This window comes from Pseudopipra pipra, chromosome 11 (genome assembly GCF_036250125.1).
Source record: "Pseudopipra pipra isolate bDixPip1 chromosome 11, bDixPip1.hap1, whole genome shotgun sequence".
Taxonomy (NCBI): domain Eukaryota; kingdom Metazoa; phylum Chordata; class Aves; order Passeriformes; family Pipridae; genus Pseudopipra; species Pseudopipra pipra.
Genome location: NC_087559.1, coordinates 17,972,532 through 17,993,112, shown reverse-complemented (window position 1 = coordinate 17,993,112; position 20,581 = coordinate 17,972,532). Strand labels below are relative to the sequence as shown.

The window sequence follows — 20,581 nt, the reverse complement described above, 5'->3', positions numbered from 1 at the left end:
CTTGCTCTAGAACAGATGTATTGGTCACATAATCTGACCAGTGGATGTTTAGGATTGTACAGAGGCAGCGTTGATGGAAGTGTTCTAGGAGACGCAGGTGGTGGCGGTAGATGACCCATGATTCGGAACCATATAAGAGAGTCGACAACACTATGGCTTTGTAAACACTGATCTTGGTGCTTTTCTTCAAGTGTTTATTACGCCAAACTCTTTTGTGGAGTCTTCCAAAAGCACTATATGCCTTAGCTAACCTTTTGTCTAGCTCTCCGTCGATCTTACCCTCTGAGGAGATGAGGCTACCGAGGTAATTAAACTGTTGGACTGATTTGAGTTCTGATTGGCCAATGGTGATGTGGGGATGATGGGGGACTTCCTGAGGTGCAGGTTGATGGAGGACCTCTGTCTTCTTTAAGCTGACTTCCAGCCCAAAGAGCTCAGCAGCCTCAGCAAAGCAGGATGTTAAACGCTGCAGAGCTGCTTCTGTGTGGGCAACAAGGGCGGCGTCATCAGCATAAAGCAGCTCCCAGACAAGATGGTTTAAGGTCTTGGTGTGGGCCTTCAGTCGAGATTTATAAAATGCAATTAAATATAAAGGAAAGAAAAGGTAAACATACTTCATGTATAATCAACTGCAAGCCTGGAAACAGCAGCACACTGTTCTTGAACAGATAGTGACAGCATGAAAAGTCTTAGCAAAATTTCTAGGACATAAAAATACTAATTTTTTCAGCAAAGTCAGTGTACAGGTATAAATGGAGCAAACATGATATCAAAGAGATACAGTAGGGTACAATATGACTTGACATTTCATTAAAAGTTTATGATTTTTGGGGAAGCTTTAAATAAATATGGTAGACTTTCTTAAACAGTTGAAAGTTCTTTCTTTGACTATGCAGAGTACCTCCACTTGCAAATCCCACTTTGCAAGCAATATGTTCCTGTGTTTAATGGAGTAAGTTGAAAGAGAAAAATATATTTGGCCAATCACAGAAGTGTTATTCTATTTCTTCCTTTTCTGTAGCTGAATAATTTATAATCACTGAAGATCTCTATTTATACCTCCAGTTTTGTTCTGCGTGATGAAAGAGGCCATCTCAAATTGTAAATGGTTTACAACAGTCCAACAGTTTGGAGGTTGACCATGAATTTTTCAGATTCCTGATCTGAAGTAGCTCTCTTCAAATATGGGTAAAACTGTTAAATGCATATTTCCCACTTTTACTAACATTTGCTTATAAATTACAACTTTTTTGGTGTTTTTCTTTGAGACTGGAAGATTATGTTTGTTTGCCCTCTTGAGCTGCTTTTGAGCTCAAAAATTCAGAGCAATATCAGTGAATGTGAAGGATCTGTTTGAATGTCTTCTTGAAATTGTGGTTACAAAGAGGATACAGGAAGGGATTTAAGGTGGAGTTCACATAGCCGAGCCATACAGTGACCATATGTAATTTTGAAAACTGTTCATGGTCATGAAATGCTATTACCATAAATGACACAAAATAGGGAATCCAGCACAGCATGAAGGTTGCCATTATGACCCCTAACTGCTTTGCTGCTTTCCTCTCCCTGTTCCCATGCAGTCCCTGAATGTTCCCTTTGGAATGGGTATGGAGACTTTGCCAGGTTTTCCTCAGGTAAATCAGTCCTCTGAAATCCCTGTTCTCAGTCTTTTCCTGAGCACTGCAGGCTCTTTCCGAGTTAGGGTTGGAGTTCTCTCCACATGGTACCACCTCAGGGAAAGTCTGGTTGTCCGATGCAACACTTGAGTCACTGTCTTGTGAGCAGGGCTCCTTCTCGTTTGCGCTCTCTTTCATTGCACACAGGTAGTTCTTTCCTGCTTTATCCAGGCCTCGCTCAGACTGGGCAGTGCTGAGAGGAAAACACCTCCATTTAAAGACTTTCCTGTTACTCTTGCCATCAAGCGCCTTTGAAGACTTGTCAGGATTACTGAAATGAAGTTCTGCCTCCGCATTTTCAGGCTGTGGGGAGCTTTGCTTGTCTTTGGGCGGGGTGTTCTCATCTAAGATCTGCTTTTGGAGGCAAACATTTTGCTCGTCCTTCATCTTGCTACACTGTATGAAGTTTTTGTCTGAGGAAGACCCATCTGATCCATTGATGAGCTCTCGGTGTTGGCAGTGTTTTCGAACAGTTCTGAATATTTTATAATAGAACCACAACATCAAGATCGAGGGTAGGTAGAAGTTGACAATGGCCGTCAACACTTTGAACCAGGTGACCTCAGAGAATTCCGTCTCACACTTGTTTTTCTTTACTTTCCTTTCCCCATTGTTAGCAAAAAGGTGCCATCCTAGGATTGGAATGACCCACATGAAAGAGAGCAACCAGATCCCCAAAATCATGAGCGATGCTCTCATTTTTGTTCGGTACTTGAGATATTTCAGTGGTTGCTGAACTGACTGGTAGCGGTCGATGCACAATATGAAGAGGTTGAAAATGGAGGCAGTGCTGGCCACATAATCCATGGACAGCCAGAACAAACAGATTGGTAAACCCAGAGGCCACACTGGACTTAGAAGATAGACAATATTCAGGGGCATGACAGCTGCACCAACTATAAGATCTGCGATAGATAGGCTGACAATGTATAAATTGCCAACTGTCTGCAGCTTCTTCTCAGTTTTCACAGCACATAGTACTAATATATTCATGACAATAGTGATCAGTGAAATGCTTCCCAGGAACAGGCCTAGAAGAGCTGAGTGAGGGTTAGTTGAGTTATCTGTTGTGTTTTTTGACATCTTTTTCATAGGCCCACAGAATGAAAATCAGGGCCAATGTCCAGGCCTTGGAAAGTCACTCTTGGTTTACACTTCTGGATGAAAATGTGTTGGATTGCTTTGTGATTTTTATTTCCAGAACTAGGGAAAGGAAAAGAAACGTGCTTAATCACTGTAGTACTAAAATAAAATAAAATAATAAAGCTTATCTGTGCTTCACCTTATCACTGTCCCTTTTAGGGCTTTCCTAAGTAATGAATTTTTACAACATTTTACATATAGGTTTCACAGATTTCACAGAATATTCTGAGTTGGAAGGGACCCACAAGGTAATAAAAGATGTGTTCTATGAAAAGTACTGGAGCAAGCTCCACTAACCAATCCAAAATGGTTTGCAGAGGTGTTTCATAGGGCTTTATATATTTCTGACCCCAGAATCTGGAGAAGAAATTTCAGTCCTCACTGGTTTAATTCATTATATCTCAGTAAATAGCTGATCAAAAACAGAAATATAAACTACATACTGGCAAACCAATTTAAAGTGGTAGTAAAAAGTATATTAACATATTTTGTACTAAAACATTTAAACAAACCTGTAATTTACAACCTACACCTAATAGTTTGAGAATACAGCAGTTGGCAGCCAGAAGCAATCATTCAAATTATAGGTAATGAGTAATCTATTCCTACACAATTTAGGCTTACACAGATTTCAAACATTTAAAGATGCTATTCTTATTTTAAATCAAGTGCAAAATAATAGAATTTTTTAGGATTATTAAGAATCTACTTCCCAACTGCTAACTTCATGCATTGATCTAAAGTCCAAAAAATGATTAATAATATTTTAAGTCTTGGAGCATATGGTCAATTGACCAAATTCTGCCTTCAGGACATAGAAGAAAAATGTCCGTGAGGGTGATACACGTTTTGTGCCATTTTATAGAGCTTGTCTGAGTTTATGTTCTGGTAAATCTCTTAAACGAATGAGGAAAGAAACAGATTGTAAAGATATTAGCCCAAAGTTTTTACACAGCTAGCACTGAGATATATATGGGATTTCTCATCCTTAGAGTTCTAAACAAGGTCTAAACAATACAATGCAATAGATTATTCAGTGATCAATGTTTAATATTGAAATTCAATAATTCAGTGTTTCGTGCTAACTTTATCTTTCTTATTCCAGAAATCAGGTTTGAAACTAAAATGTTTGTGTGCTTTCTTATAAGAGGTCAAATCCCTGCTTTGAGGGCTTTACTTAGGCTTTACTTACAAATGCCTGGTGTTGAGATGTGTCCTTGGAAGCAGGAGCATCCATAGGCAGAGGAAATAGGGACACCATGGGGTGTGAGCTTGACAGCTGTGCTCTGGAATTTTGTATTCTGTATATTCCATACAGCCCTCAGGTTCTGTCAGGTACAGGTCCTCAGTGGCAGCCTGGCACAGATGTCAGCAGATCAGAGGCCTCAAGCATCTCCTGTGTGAGAATGAGAACAGAAATTACTCCTTCGATTTGAAAATAATAATATATCACCAGGATATAATAATTTTCCTGGTGATGGAAAATTATTATATCCCACTCTGTCCTTTCCACAGCTAAACACTGTGACCTCCTCACTGGGTGTGAGGGTACAGGATGTGCTCAGGTCAAGGAATTATGTTCATTGCTTCAGGGACCCCATAAAGAAATGACTGATCTTCACGTATTTTCATTTCAATTTATGGTAAAATAAAGGTAGAGAAGGCAACTTTAACTGAGTCTTCAACATTAAAAATAACAGCAAAGAAAGTTATCTGGTTAGACAGCTCTCCTTTGTTATTTATGAACTGTATATGGAATATATATGCGTATGGGGTTGGACTGGACAACCTTCAGAGATCCCTTCCAACCCTAACAATTCTGTGCTTTTGTGAACAAAACATAGAGCAGAATTCAGTAAATTTTGTTGACTGCTTCCCAAACTTTCTTCTTAGCACTGCTGTGGTAAGACAGGGTAGGATTTAGAAAGCAACTTGCAGAACTCGATCTGGAGTTGTGCTCCAAAGAAGGCATGAAGGTCAAGTTTTCAACTCACACTCCCCTTTTATTAAAATGTCTTTTATTACATTACAAAGCTTGATTACTTTTCTGTTTTGGAAGAGCTTATGCAAGCTATAAGAATCCAAAAATTATGTCAGGAGATGAAAATAATTTGAAAATGCTAAGAACAAGAAAAATTCAGGGTAATGCACTTGCTCTTTAAAAAATACACATGCTAAGTGGTACTTCATGTTTATAATAATTCTGTCTTATAATGTAATTTTCATCACAGTATCATTTGAGCAATTCATAGTCCCTCATGTATCTTATCTTCTCAGCTTTGTAGAGAGCTGGCCATGAATTATTAAATTTTAAAGTGAAATTGAGGAACAGTTTGCCAGATCGGCAAACATCATACATCTAAAACCAGCCAATGTCCTGACTACTTACTGATTTTTTCTGTTTAGACTTTTTTTGGTCTGTACTCCTTCAGACACTCTAGACAAGCAATCTAGATTTTGAAATTAGGGTTTTTTTAAACTTCAACGCAGTGCAAGCAATCTAGTCTGACTTTGATCTTCTGACATCTTCCATTGGAACAAGTCCACTTATATGACAGGTTTAATATGGCTATGAGTGGGACTATACCCAGTAAAAAACCCCTACAGTATTAATTACTGAAATGAGCTTGCAAGAACCATTTGCCCTAGTCTAGAGTGAGTAGTTCTGAAGCTGGATTAGGATATGAAAGCTTTACAGTAACACCATATTTTCCCTGTTGAACAATTTGTGGATTTCACAGATGATCTTTTACAACCCTGATTTTGGGAGTATTCTCCCACCAAAGACAGTACTTTAAGGCTCTGATTGATTTAGGTTTTGGAGTGTGTTGATAAGAAAGAAGCCACTAAAGATATAACTGGAGGAGGGTCTCCATACCTTTGTCACGAAAGTTATATACCAGCACATGCTTCTGAATCTTTTAGTTTAATCTGAAGCCAAACTGTACCTCTGAATCCATTAAAAAGTTGTATCAAGGGATTGAATTGGGCACAAAATGCTTAAAGTAGAGCAGAAATGCAATGTTGCCTTTGTATGATCTAGTCCTTGCAACTGTCTCTTTGCATTTCCTAGCACATGACACCATGTGCTGCTGCTGTTTCTGCCTTAGATTTTTCAGATCGCACAAAATTCTCCTTAAATTCTGGTAGGCATTTGGCAACATATCAGATATACCGTAGTCCCACACTCATGTGTGTACATGAAAAATAATCTGGTGTCCTTCTTGAGTCTTCTGGGGGCCAAAGAAGGCTTCCAACGCAGGAGACTGTACGTCCTGCACCCATCAGTGTCCGTACCCTTTCAACAAGGAGTTAGTTACAGAGGGCCCACATCTCCCTTTTCTATACAGACCAGCAGAACAGTGCAAGAGAAACGAGTCAGGTTCCCCTCAGAAGTGAAGGTGACTGCACACAAAATAGCATGCAGTGAAGTTCCTTTCATTTGCAGAAATGTTACTACTCAGTGCCCTCCAATACCACACTGTATTCAGAGCCCTTTGCCCTCTCTTACCCAGTAAGCTTATATTGAACTGCTACATTTGTCACTCTTTGTTGGAATTAGTACATTTTGCCACACCATTTTGTCCAATGGAAGCTAATTAGAAAGCAATAAGCCTTTCTCCATAATGTGAAATTCACCACTCTCCTCTTCTGTGCTCTAAGGAAGATTGTAGTCTACAAATTTCCTTCTTAAACTTCCTCCCAACACCATTAGTAGTGATGGTACCAAATATCATCAGCAGTTAGTCATGGTGGTAGCTCTGTGATTTGCAATAGCAGTTCCTTTCTCTTCCTTGAGGCACACACCATTTGGCAAGTGTCTGTAAGCTGCTTGTGGTATATGTACCCCTGTTCAGGAGCTACTGGTTTAATTCCTTATCTGTAACTCAGTTCCCAGTAGAGGAACAGTCATGATACTGAATAAATGGGTTTTAATGTTTGAAGAGTTACACCAAGACAAAGTTCACTAATACTAAACAGATTTTAAAGAAAACAGTCAGTCTAAGGTCTTGGATTACTTTTTGGAATTTCTGAACCCTGACCTCACCATGAAATGCCTCTCTAATTTTTACAGTCTGTAAAGAGCTTTTTCTATAAGGAAAACCAGTAATCATGATTTGTTTATTATTGTATCACAGTTATAAGGAACAAGAATCTACTGGGACATGCTGAGTGGATGTCTTATTGACTCATTAGTGCAGGTGCAATCTATTAAGCCCTGGCTAAGTGGGAGGAAGTTTCTAGAAAGAGATGCCAGCATATCTCTTATGGATGAGCTTGTAAGAAACTACAGCTCCAATAGGAAAGGGCTGGGCTAGAGCTGAATTTTTGTTCATCGGACTAAGTTCAAGTTAGAAGCTAAAATTTGATTTCAGATGACCTGTCTTCATTATGTTATACTCGAGAAACCTATTTGTTTCTAGTGATTTGTTTTAATTATTCTTTAGGTGTTGAAAGTTTTAATGTTGCTACAGGTTTGATTAATTTCCCTCTCAAAAGACTCATTTATTTCTCTGTAAGGAAACATTCCCTATTCAATGCCTGCCAATATTCAAGGAACATTTTTGATAAAAAGTAGATGAAAAACCTTGATAACTTGCCTGCTGTTCCCACTGTCTCAGTCCAGGGAGGACACAAGTTTGTTGTTTTGGGTTTTGGTTGTTTGTTTGGTTTTTTATCTCAGAAAAGTGTCTTCCACTATCAAAGGAAAGACTGAATTTCGTCTGTCCTTGAGTTGTCTCTCCTAGGTAGTCTAAAATGAAAAGATACATAATCTGAAGCTTTAGTGTCTGACCAGTCAAAGTTTGTCCTGCTGGATTGTCCTCTTCCCCTCAGATACCTATTTTAACGGGCAGTGAGAGTTATAAATAAATCTCTTACTCTGTGAACAAACAAGCCAGTCTGACTTACAAATACTTTCATTCCTTGTTTTTATTATGACTCTTCCTTTGTGTGGAGAAACTCCTTAACAACAGATTTGGGCATGTGACTGTCTAGTTTTGCATTAACTTGCATTGTGTGCATTTGGTGGCAGAGGATTTTCAGTCGTTCTTGAAGTAAATGCTGTCTTGGGGAATAAATGAGGCCAGAACTAATGTAGCAGATGTGCTGAAATCTACTTTACAGACTAGACTGCAGAGAAAAGTGCTGTCTGAGTTGTTGGATTTGAGATCTACATGCTGATTTAGGAGCTGGATGCTCCGCAAAATGATGCAGGCCTTCAGTGTGCCAGTGGTGACTGGGAAAGGTATTCTTCCTGGGCAGGGGAAGGGCAAGCAGGCTGGTTCTGAAGCCTTCTCCACACTTTCACTTCCAAGGAGATTCGATGGTCCAATGCTGTAATTGATGCCTTTTTTATCCCTCCTTATTCTGTCACTTGTCTAAAAAATATTTTCAATAGGTTGTATAGGTTCAGAGCAAGAATAAAGCAGAATAGAAGGAACAGTGTGGTTACATCCACACTCCTAAGACATTTATTCAATTATCTCTAGCAATACACATTACAAATTATTTTAAAATACTTTAGCTGAAGGCTCCTTGAATTCATTTATCCAGCTGTTCTGAGTGTGCAGTACCCTGTGAATGGTCCTCTCATGCCTAGAGCAGTGAACAGGGGACTGCTTAATTCAGTGTTAGAAAAGGGCTAGAACAAAGTCAGCATGTCTGTCCTTCTACATAGGAGCTATTTAACTTGGTTGTGGTCTGTTCTGTGATTTTAAATTTACCCTTATTTCTCTAACTTGGATGGTGATATTCTAAGCATAACAAGCAGACCTTGTGAACAACAAAAAGATGGAATGCAGAGCCTATTGTGAAGGACAATTGACATTTCTGAGTTACTTTATGAAGTCTTTCAAGGAGAAAAAAGTATTTATTATTATGAAAATATAATACACTGAATTTGTAACTGACTTATGTAGGGCTATTTTCTTTTCAGTCCAGTGATTCTACTGTGCTATCACTCTTTTTTTTTTAATTGGTGTATTTGGATATTAGGGTACAGGCTGTCAGGATTGCAGACAAATACTTCTGCTTTTATTTAATTGAGGAAATATTACATGGGGATATTTAAAGTGAAGCATAATTCAAAGAGCAAGAAAACATTTGTGCTGGCTGAAAATTTAGAAAATATAAGTGGAAGCTTCATCTACAAGCCTGAAGCTTGATTATATTTGATATTTTCAGGTTTTAGCTTTTATAGAATCAGAGCAGTTGCTTCTCCAGCCTCACGCAGTGATCAGATTGGCAGACTACATGCTACTCTCAACATAGATTTTGCTGATTGCTGATCTTTAGGCTTTTATTTGGGTGAGGGGCCTGGTTCAGTAGGAAAGAAACTGGTTAGTTTTAGCTCTCTGCCAGCAAAAACTGTAGACCTCCAGAGCCTTCTGAAAGTTTTAGCATGAAGATCACAAATCAATATAGCCATGCTATCATTATTTGCATGCATGGATCCCAAGGCCTGTGAACTTTGTGAGGAAATTGAGTACTTGAATCTGAGGCACCACTGAGCTCAACTCTTGATCAAGATGCTGTACTGTGTCTGCTTGTGAAAATATTGGTCTCTCTCAGAAATAACCATCTCTTCTGGTGTGCTGACCTTCCCCCCACCTCCCTCTTACTGGTGTACTGTTCACTGCATTGGATTAAGAATATTGTACTGTATCCCATCTTAAATCATCTCTCTGCTTTGCAGTCTGATATCCTTGAGTAACTACTAAGGATATGTGATGCTGTTGGATCTCAGGGGAATGGGGAGAAGGGAAGGAAAAACAGCTTTGAATTTTGTGCAGTGAGAACAAACATACTCATTTTACCACTGCCTCAGTTTAACGAGACAGGGATGTCTGCTAAGGAGGGCGGGATATGAGAAAAAACCAAGCTCCTCCCTCTGGGTAATTATAACTTTGAAATTAAGAGGCTCCAGTCGAAAAGGTGTGGAAAAGAAAATAACAGCTCTTTACTAAAAAATGTAGGTAACAGAACAAAATCCCCTAAAACTGTTCTTCAGTCAATCACAGGTTTTTCCCTGTGAATACATATGGGAGGTACTTTCTAGCAGGTCAGATCCCTGCCCATAGGATACCGGTACTGCACTCACTCTCATTGACTTCCCTTTTTCTCTCTCCTTCAGCTCCTGTAGTCAGGCTGCTGGAGCACAGGTGGGTTTCCTGTTCCACCGCCTCATGTCTTCTCCATGGTCCTCTAGGACTTCCACACCTTGGTTTGTGAGGTCTGTCCTCTCTCTCTAGCTGGGGGGCGTCTAGTTCACACCGGTGCCACATGTGATGCCTTTAGGTCCATCTGGTTTTTTCTTATTTTACTAATGTTTATAAGCTTTTGTCATGGTTTGAGAACCCCAAAATCCAGCTTTATAAGTAGTTATATAGTAGAAGTAGATTTTAGAAGCAGCAACCCTTATTCACTCACCCTTTAGCACAGTAGCTCACACATTCCCCTACCCCATCACCCCATTCCATGCTCCCATATCAATATCCCCTGAATTCCAGTAGAAAATGCTTAGTCTCTCTTTAAGAGTAGGCCTATTTTGTTTAGAGAACACTTGTACCCTGGCCTGAACTGCAAGAGTACAGTCAAGAACTGGGTGACTGTGTACCCTTTGTGCTCTGAAGAAGATGAAGATGATGAAGAAGTGGTCTTGAAAAGCCCCCAGCCTCAATTCTCCACGGGCAGGCCAGGGGTGGACCAGGGCAAAAGCCAGTGGGTGGATGAAACCTGGGATTGGACAACCAATATTATAAATTGTAACATCTGTACAGAGGGGTGTCTTGTTACTTAATTAAATCCTTTTCTTATCTCCAATTAAATTGCTTTGGAGTTTTTTTCCTCAGCTCCTGCAGCCGAGACATGGAAACAGTCTACCTCAATCTTCTCTCTCAGTTTTTTCTGTCCATCCTTTGCCTGTGTAGTGTCTTGAGGCCCTCAATCAATGTCTCTGCGCTGGGGATGGGGGCCTGTAGCGGGCCACTGATCATGCTGTCATACATCTGAAGTTTATTTATTATAGAGCTCCCTGGCTCTCAGTTTTCCCCAGCCTGCAATGGTGTCAGGTAACTGGCATGTGCAGACGGCTCCATGGGTGTGAGGCTCCACCACATCTGTGGTGTGCACCTAACTCTGTCAGGGTCCCTTCCAAAAAGTACCTCTAACAGTGCCAGTTCCCTCAGGTGTAGGATCCCCTCCTCTATGGTCTTCCAGCCCTTTGAATAATGGTGCTCCTGCAAAGGTTCTCTGTAAATGAACCTCTCCCTCACACCGGTCAGAAGTCATGTCCAGAGAGAAAGGGACTTTGATTCTCTCACAAACACCTCCTTGATACTCGCACCCTGGGCAATAGACCTCAAGAACCTTGCTTCACTGCATCAAGGTTTATGGCCTTACCCGTAGAGTCCCAAACTCAGATCATCCAGGTCAGAATGGGCTCATTTGAGTGACAAGTAACAAACTCCGGAGTTTGTTATATGACAAGGCCTCTGTGATGATCTCTGGCTCTGGGCCTGCCGCCTGTGAGGGTCCTGCCTCCCTGCCATCATCAACTGGTGAAATAGTCTCATATTTCCTTTTTTGGATAGGGGCAACCTCCATTGGCTTGGTCTGTTCTTTTGGTTTGGCCATATCCTGAGTCCCCATGGGATCAGGCATTTTCCTTTCCCTTGCTGCACCACACCAAGCAGCTGCCGGTAGGCAGTGGCCAAAACTCCGCATGCAACTGTGAGCTGCCTTTCCATGAGTCTACCACAACCTCTCTCCCTCATGGATTTCATTATTTTCATGGGCTTTAGGAGCTGTTCAAGGGTGAACTTCCATGTTGTTGGAGCAGAAAAGTTCTCTGAGAATTTACCCATATCCTCCCATAACCCCTGCCACTCGAGGTTTCCCACCACTGGGGTGGGCTTCTGGACGCATTCTTGACGATTCCTGACCCTGGCTTCATATTAGGTGTGCCATAATGGCACAAACTTGCACACAAAGCCCAAAGAGTAAGACATCTCTGACATCTAAAGAGAATTTAAACTTCCCAGAAGCAATTGTAGCGACCCAAAGGAGAAATGGATGAAGGGTCGGGAGAACATACCTCCCTGTGTTTCTCCACAGGGATGGGTGCCATTATCCTTAAATCCCCTGAGGAAACAACTTAGGCTAGAGCAGGAGTGCAGCCTTGCAGACATTTCTCAGAGGTCATTTAAAAATACTGTAAGAACAATAATATGAAACATTGCGATTAAAACAAAAAAATTAATAAAACCCAAAACTCAAAACAACCGTATAGGCAGTTCTGTTTGCAATACTGTAGCAGTGTGCTTTTGCTGATCTTATACTCTTTCCACTTTAAAATAGCATGTTGTGCTATTTTCATAGTATGTTCATGGAGGGGATTCAGTCCCAGAGTTTGATAGGTACTTCCACGGCATGGCTGGGTACTCAGTCACTTTGCAGATTAATTGAGATATTGTGTTATACACAGTTATGAATGCACATCACAGCAGGGGAACTAGACAAACTATAACAACCTGTCAAAAGCAAATTATTTCTGTAAAATATGGAAGCTTATGGTACAAATGGAGCTTTGGTACAAATGCAGCTTCACACTCAAGCAATGCAAAGTTTGAGGAGTTTATTACTTCAGTTGTGGCTACACAAGGATGATGATTTGAAGTCGTTTGACGTGAAGAAGCCTAATTTTCTACCTGCTTATGACTTGTCTATATGGACAAACTGAAATAAAGCTAATCCAACCCAGGTGTTTAACTTCAGCTCAATCTAACTTTGCATCCTCCCATCCAGTCTTCTGTTTCTGTTCTTGGGCACTGCCAAACACGAGAATTCAATTTCCAAACTTAGACTCACTGTAAGGGCCAGTTCTTGAGCAAAGAGTGATCGAAGAAATACTCCTCTGGAAGTTCTTGCTCTCATTAGTAGTAACCAGAACACCATCAGAGTTCTTTTCCCTGAGACAAGGGAAAACTTCATTCTGGTTTTGATATTTGCTATGTGTTCCTGTGTTTCCGTGTTCTGAATTTTATTTTTTTTTTAAATCAAGTTGATTATTTGATCTCCCAGGATGACAAGAAGTACAAATTTTACTGTATAGTTCCTATATGATGCTGAGCATATGTGAACCTGGAAGTATATTTTAGGTGTTCATTACTGTATTCAAAAACCCACCACTAAAGCCAAGAAAGTGATGCTCGGAAGGCAATGTTCTGGGAGCAGCAGTAATATGTCAGAAGTGGAAATTAAATCCAAAATACAGACACATTAGTCTTAGGAAGTGTCCACATAACTAATAATATGCAATATACAGAAAAATATCAAATATTGGCTCAAAAAGGAGAGGTACCTTTACATAGTAAAGGTACCCAAGAAGTAAAGCTTAATGGGCATCTAAAATGCTTTCCTGTGTAGAGAAATCCTTGTGTGAGCAGAAAAGACTGGCAATACCATAATTTGATGTCGGAAGACAGAAATTGTGTGAACAATTTCCCTTACATTTCTGTGTGTATTGCTTTAGCACAGTTTGGGTGTAGTCAGCTAGTTAAAATGGCTACAGGAGCTGAAGTTAGAACAAAGGTGGATTCATGCCAGATGCCAAGGAGGAGTTTTGGCAGGTGAATAAAGTTTTCTCATCTCCTATGACCACCTGTTGTGATCCAATTAGCAGTGGACAGCAAAGTATGTTTTCTTTATGTAACCAATGTAGTGTGAACAAGAACTAAGCGTCATGACGACTATATAAACTGTCTTTCTTCTAATAAAGCTGACATTTTGCTGATCTTAAGGGTCTGTGAGCAATCTGTTCATGCCTCTCCATCATTAATTTGATTAAATGAGCATGCATGTCCTAATTAATTGGCATAGGTGAACATACAATTTAGTGCTAAGCAATACTTCCTTCTAAATATGAAGAGGCCATGCCAAGTGTGGTGGTTTGAAAAACCTTTTTTGAGGTAGTAATGGTTTGCCCCACTGATAGTATTCTTACTGGATCAATCAATAGTCCACATGCACCCTATGGAAATTACGTGCCCACAGAAACGGAAGAGAAGGTGGTGAAGATAGTTTAGAAGAGAGGTAGCCATGATCTGAGCCACGAGGAGGCAGAGGGCCAGTGAACCCCTCTGGGGGCCAAGGGCCCCCAGCCCCCACCCAAGGCTACAGGAGACCCAGTATAGTGTCAAAACTGGACCGGGTCCCATAATCAAGAACTGGAAAAGTTTCCTTACTGTCAGCAGCAGCAGACGACACTGAAAGTGGCAGCAGAGCAGTCCTGAACAGAGACAGCGATGACTAAAAGCCAAAAGGTAGCCAGTAGCAACGAGATAACGTGAAGCCGGCTGAAAGACGCAGAGATGTTCCTGCAGGAGGGAGAGTTGACAACAAAACAGAGGTAAACTCAACAGAGCTGGTTTGAAGTAAGACTGTATTATTTTCCCAAAAAACAGAGTCTCTCTGAAGAGGAGGGGTGGACTTCCAAACCCTTAGGGAGTCCCGAACTGCAGCAGCAGTGAGAGAGAGGGAGAAAGGAGCTGAAAACCCGGAGTTTGTCCTGAGAGCTGAGCCAGGACGGAATGTGGAGGAGGTGGCCGTGCCCTCTGCTGCTGCTGTTGCTGTTTCTATCAAGCTGTCGAGCTGGGACAGAGCAAAAGAGCGTTGGTAAGACTGAACTGAAAGCTGCCTTCAATGTTCTAACCCAAAAGGAGTGAAGATCTACAAGGAAATCCCCCGAAGGCTCGGGCTCGGGGTTGAAATTTCCACAAAATAAGAACAAAAATCCTGACTGCCATACATAAATCTGCTGCCTCAGGAAAATGAAGGACACTACCCAGTGCCACAAAAAACTGAAATGAAGGAACTGTGGCCTGAGAAGTGATAGAAAGACTTTTCTCTTTTCTTCTTGGACTTTTATTGAAGAAGAGGAGAAATAATTTAATTTAATGTAAATAAATATGTGGGTGTAAATAAACCTTTGTAAATATTTTCCCCCTCCCCCAATACCGAATGGTTGTGTTTTATCTGAAAACTCTCCACATGGGGTGAAAAAGTCTATACCATCACTAAACCCTGCTCACAGGGGCAAACTGTGGGAGGGGGGGCTTGAACTTAAAAATTAGATTCTTGGGAGTTTCAAACCACCACACCAAGACAGGAAGTTAAACACCCAAACCAAATTCAGTCCCGCAAAGTTCAGCTTGTTATTGAGTGGTTTGGAGCTGAAACACTCTCCTAAAACCTACCTAACTAGTCAAAGGCTAGTGAGTAGTAAAGGGAAAAGGTACTTCTAACAATATTTTCTTCTTTAAAGGCTGGTTACCATTTGTGACATTCACTGTTACTATGGGTATGCTCTTATCCACAAGCAGTTTATCATTAGTACTCCCAGATTTCACATGCTGTTTAAGTCCCTACAGATTTGTTTTTCCTTGGTGTATTTATGGTACTAATTTCTTTGCATATCATCTCTTTCTTATCTTTCTTCTCTTTAGCCTAAGTGAACTACAGAGTTATGCAGGCTCACACTGTAGCTACTAATCCATAACATTGTTCTGAGTTCTCAATATTTTTTTTAGGCTGAGAATTGATTGTTTGAGAGCATTATTTTTCAATGCATAATGATGAACAGAGCATCAGTGTCTTTGATATCTCTGCACTGAGGTTTGTGCTCCAAATCATGTTCTGCTCATTTGAATTTTCATTGTTCCGATGCTGCTGCATATTCAACAGTGTTGTATAACTCCTGGACACATAAATCAGTGGTTGAAAACTACTTTTTACATGGAAAGCAAAGGAAGAGTATGAGCAAGGGTGTTTTCCTGTGCGTTTCAATACATCCTGCATGGTGCCAAGGCTCTCATGGTCTCCTTTTTCAGTCCTCTACTTCAGGTCCCCTGACCTTTACCAGATCTTTCCTGATATTCCCTCAGGCCTGTCTTCTAGCTGGAGGAGAACTTAAAAACCTGCCTGTATGATTCATATGAGAGCTACAGGAATAGTATCAGGAAAAATTAAACATCCTCTGACAATTCAGTTACTGACAGAACTTTGGCTAGGGAAACACCAAAAAAAAAAGTTAAAAAAAAGTCTGGATGCAATTCATAATCCAGAAAGCCTTAATTTACAGGATTAGAGCTGCAGGCACATAGCTTCTCAGCAGAACAGGTGAATGCAGTAACTTCCATGCTGTTTGTTTAGGAACCCTCTGAAAACAACTTAGGAAATGGAAAAATAAAGAAAAAAAACTACAGCTGAACAGAGGAGGGTAGGGAAGCCCATAAATGGAACAGTGAATCCCAGAAGGAGCATATAAAAAAAGAAAGCTATCAAGTTACATTGAATATTATAATCAACTTGAATTTCTTCTTGTTCGTGTATCAGAGTAGATCCATGTCCTTTGAATCAGTGAATAATGAACATCCAAAAAGCATCCAACAAGCAGCCTAAAAATCTCATCTAACCTGGTAGCAGCCAATATCTGGCTGTATGCAGATATATTATTGCTTTTTCTCTTTATATATAAGGGTTTAAAATGAAACCCTTCTGGAGAATCCTCAGATAGATCATTTAGTTTTAGCCACTTGAGAGCTGATGTGTTTATTTGTTTATTTATTTAAGACTTCTTTTGATGAATGTGTATCATGGACAGCTTTAATCTATGATGTGGAACACCAGGAGCAGAGGGTGTTTTTATATTCAGTGTGGAGTAGTAGAATCAATATTAGTAGGCAGAGATCTTGATATCATGTTTTAATTTCCAACAGTGTCTCCTAAACCAGGATAGTTTGAAACCGTAGCTTCAGTATCTTTCAAGTGCTGGATGTATGAAATGAGACTTGGAAATTTATTGGATGTCTGGGTGTTTCTGTTTTATCCTGGTGTCCTGCCTGATCCCAACCCCCCAGCTTTGTCATGCTGCTGTCTTCTGAGGGCTGAGCTTCATTTTTATATATTAATACTGAACCTTCCTAAGTTGACATTGTTGGTGATATATACATGTATTTAGCAGTATAACCAACTATTTAATTAAACAATTTTCTAGATACCATTGTATTATGATGCGTATTTATTTATTTATTAATTTTAAGTTTGTGCCTTAACCTGAAATTATCAAGAGGTAGATATATACTTTTTAAACTCTGGCTGGCATTTTTTAAAACTCTCTGTAAAAATGGGTCTATATTTCATGAGCATTAAAACCAAAAAAACTTACAGATGATGGACGCATTCCAAAGAATATTTTGGCCTTCAAAATGTAATAACAATAATATTGTTATTGTTAATATATGTTAATATATGTAATATGTGTTAATATATGTTAATATATGTCGTTCATCATATTGTTAATATGTGTCATCCCCTCATAGAAGCTCAGACTTCTATGAAACTCTTCTCCCAGTGGCTCAACTTTCTAGTTTAATTCATACTAAAGTCTTATTCCTGTGGTAGTATCTCCCATATATGAATTATTTTTGCACAGATACAGGGCGGAAATCCCCATCATGACTGCAATCCTAAAGCTCCAGATATGGTATTAATTTTCCCTGCTAGTTTAAACATTATCTGTATCATCCACTTTGTCGTCAATGGGATCTCTCAGCAGAACAATATTTAAATGTTATTTAAATGTGCTGTGCTGGAGAAGTCTTATCTTCTTTACTCCATTACTTGTATGTAAAAAGACACTTTTGTGTAGTTGTTAGACCTATGTAATAAGTGCTGTAATAGATGAAAAGTCCTTTGTGTTTTGATGTAGTAAACAAAACCGTGAGCTGTAAAATCTCTTATAAACAAGGGGAATTTCCCAGTAATGTGGTTCCTTTAAAGCTGAGTAGCCTTTGTGTGCCTTTTCACTGAGGATCTATTCTGTTATTGGAATCCATTATTCCAGCTCACTAAAACAGGACATCTTTCATACAGGGATAGCAAAAATTCTTTAGAATTTTTTCAATTCCACCTCTTGCTATTACTACTTACTGCAACCCTTGATGAGCTGTAAAACTAGCTGGCTTTAATGCTTCTGCATCAGAAATGCAGTCAACTTTTAAAAATGTAACTCCACCTGTCATCACAAAAATGCACAAATTAAGAAATCCTAGCAGCCCTTGTGCTGTTAATAAAAGTAAACCCTGCTACTGAAAGGTTTGGTTTCAGCTCACTTAGATATGTTAATGTACAAATAATTTTTTTGGTCTCTAATTTGGAATGTATATTGAGTTATCAATCTCTTTAAACTTCTGCTAAACTTACTGTAGCAGTATTATGAATTCCTTCATATTTTAGCAATAAGTCATTGAATGTACAATTTTTTCCTTTATAAAAATACATATCTGATTTCAATAACCTCCAACTTTTCTCCAGGCAGCTTTGCTGATTCTTGTTGAATTAAACAGATGACTGAGATGCACTGGTGGAGCACAAGGTCTCTTACAGCTCGAGAGCTTGGCGCTTTGCAAGTGAACAGTTTAGAAGCAGCTTGTCCAAGAAGCCCGATTCCTCTCCATCATTCCTACCCAGTGTCTGTAAAGGAAAGCCTGGGGAGGCTACTTCAAGAATTGTCTGTGGTATAGGTTTAGAGCAGGTTATGTCCCTACTATAGCCCCCATTCCCATTGGCCCCCCTCAGATGTGCTGGATGGACAAGATCTCTATGGAAATTAATGCATCTATGATTTTTTCCCCACATGCAAGAGCACAATTCCTTCAGAAAGGGATGAGGATATTCAGGCATACCTTTCTCTTTCTTCAGCCAAGGCATTGTTCATCCTTAAAACACAGAACCAACCCCTCCCTGGCTTTCTCTCAGCCATGTACTCTTTCATGGAAACTTATCATTTGTCAAGAGGAAAATGCTTAAAATAAGAGCGTAAATATATTTTGCAGGTAGACAGAAACTCCCCCTAACCATCTTTATTCAAGTGGTCAGTGTGGCCACTAAGTACAATGGAGAATCTGGACCTTATCCATCTGTTTCTCTTCCCTTCCTTTCCCCTTCCACATGAACATCACCTTCATGCTCTGCCCCTTGCTGGCCTGGGGCTCCTCTCTGCTACTGGAGCAGCTGGGGCTGTTGGGTGCCAGACTGGAGCGCCCTTTGGTGCTGCCAGGACTGCAGCTTGGACAAGTGTCCTCTGGGGAAGAAAGGTGGCTGAGCTTCTTAGAGTGTATCGAAGCACCTTTTGTCTTTTTTCCTCAGTTTTGTTTGCCCCTACGTGGCATCCTTGGCTCGCCGCTAAGCCTGTACACCCGTCTGCTCTTCTGGGCTGTGCTGCCAGCTTGCAGGAACCCGATAAGGAGCAGCCTACTTCTGCAAAGTGTTTTCAGTCAATGCTTGGGAAACGTCAAACCCGAAGTGTGCCGGTGAGCTGTTTTGCTCTTGCTTGCTTTCTTCCCCCCCAGCGCTCCTCCCCGCGCTCAGTGCTATCGTTGCCTGTCTCGGCTGGGACGAGCGGGGACCGAGGAGCCCCCAGCGCTCCCCAAGCCTCCAATCTCCCCTCCCGCTCCCCAGCCGAGGATGCCGCCGCTCCCCTTCATCCCATCTCTCTCTTCCCTTTGCCCGTCCGCCGTCCACTTACCGGCAAAGCGAAGAGGACAGCGGGGACCGGCTCCCAGCACCTCCGGCAGCTCGGGCAGCCCCGGCCGGGCCGGTGGCGGTCGTTCCCTTCGCCCTCCCCGTGCGGTGTCCGCGCCCCCGGCTGGGCAGGGCCGGGGCGGGATGTGATGCCCTGCCCTGCCCTGCCCTCTCCCGCCCCTCCGGTGCGGAGCTAGCCGGGACTCTGGGAGCTGCAGAGCGAGTTTCCCCCTTCCCCGATGCAGCGCTGGCGGACCGAGCTCGGTTCCGCGTACCCGAGCTGACACAGCGCTGCCGCTCTGCTCCCTGCGGCTTTTCCCGGCTCAGCTCGGCCGTGAACCCCTGTATTGCAAACCTGTGGGAATCAGAGATTGCTTCCGTCTGCAGAGGGGAAGCCGCCCTGAGGGTGACATGTTAATTTACCTGAGGAAACACCAGGAGATCAGAAATCACATTTCGGTTTGGGATCATTTCAATGCCTGATCCAGCCGTAGGGTTGTCACTCTTGTCACTCTTCCTCTGATAATGAGCATGTGCCCTGAAGTAGCTTGGTATGTGTCGTTTCTTTTAGTGCAGCTGCCTTACAAAACTAGTTCAAGACCTGAAAAATCTCAAATATGTAGCACATTATCGCATATGTTAACTAAACTGATATTTTTGTGACTTCCATAGATCCAGCACATCTGCTCTATGTTAAACAAACACACAGGGTTTGTTGGTTTCTTTTTCCAAAGGGAAAACAACTAACTTAACAATTTTCATTTCTGTCTTTAAGATCATGTTTATTTTTGCTTCACATCTAAAAATGTTTAGAAAAGTGTTGCGCGCAAATCTCTGGATTCAAAGGGATTATTTTGTTGCATAAGACATGAAGAATTCATGCAATGATGTTTTTGCAAATAGTGTTGTTAGGCATTTAGTAACTTCACTGGCTGTGAAATTGGTGAAGAGTAATCAAACTTTGCACAATTCCCCCCCACCATGAGCAAATAAGAAAATACAGGAGATATCCATGTTCCGGCTCACTATCTAGGAGGATAGTGCACCTTATTATCCTTTGACAAAAAGTGCACCTCTATCAGTGAGGAAGTGTTATAGCCATTAACTAGGGCAATCTTTTTGTTCTTGAATTAAGTGTCCCACTGCAATTATGATAAAACCAATTTCTTAACAGATGT

The 20,581-nt window shown here is 40.9% G+C and overlaps 1 protein-coding gene across 1 annotated transcript; it reads right to left on the bottom strand.

Moving 5' to 3' along the window:
* Positions 1-299: 299 nt before the first annotated feature.
* Positions 300-19,957, bottom strand: HRH1 (histamine receptor H1). The gene is made up of 3 exons (XM_064667962.1): positions 19,408-19,957; positions 4,012-4,215; positions 300-2,879 (listed from the first exon to the last, which is right to left on the bottom strand). Exon 3 carries the CDS (start codon positions 2,766-2,768, stop codon positions 1,332-1,334), a length of 1,437 nt encoding a protein of 478 aa, XP_064524032.1. The 5' UTR covers positions 2,769-2,879; positions 4,012-4,215; positions 19,408-19,957; the 3' UTR covers positions 300-1,331.
* Positions 19,958-20,581: the final 624 nt, after the last annotated feature.

Excerpts from the sequence above, each read along its gene's own strand:
- HRH1 (XM_064667962.1), bottom strand. The coding sequence starts at position 2,768 with ATGAAAAAGATGTCAAAAAACACAACAGATAACTCAACTAACCCTCAC.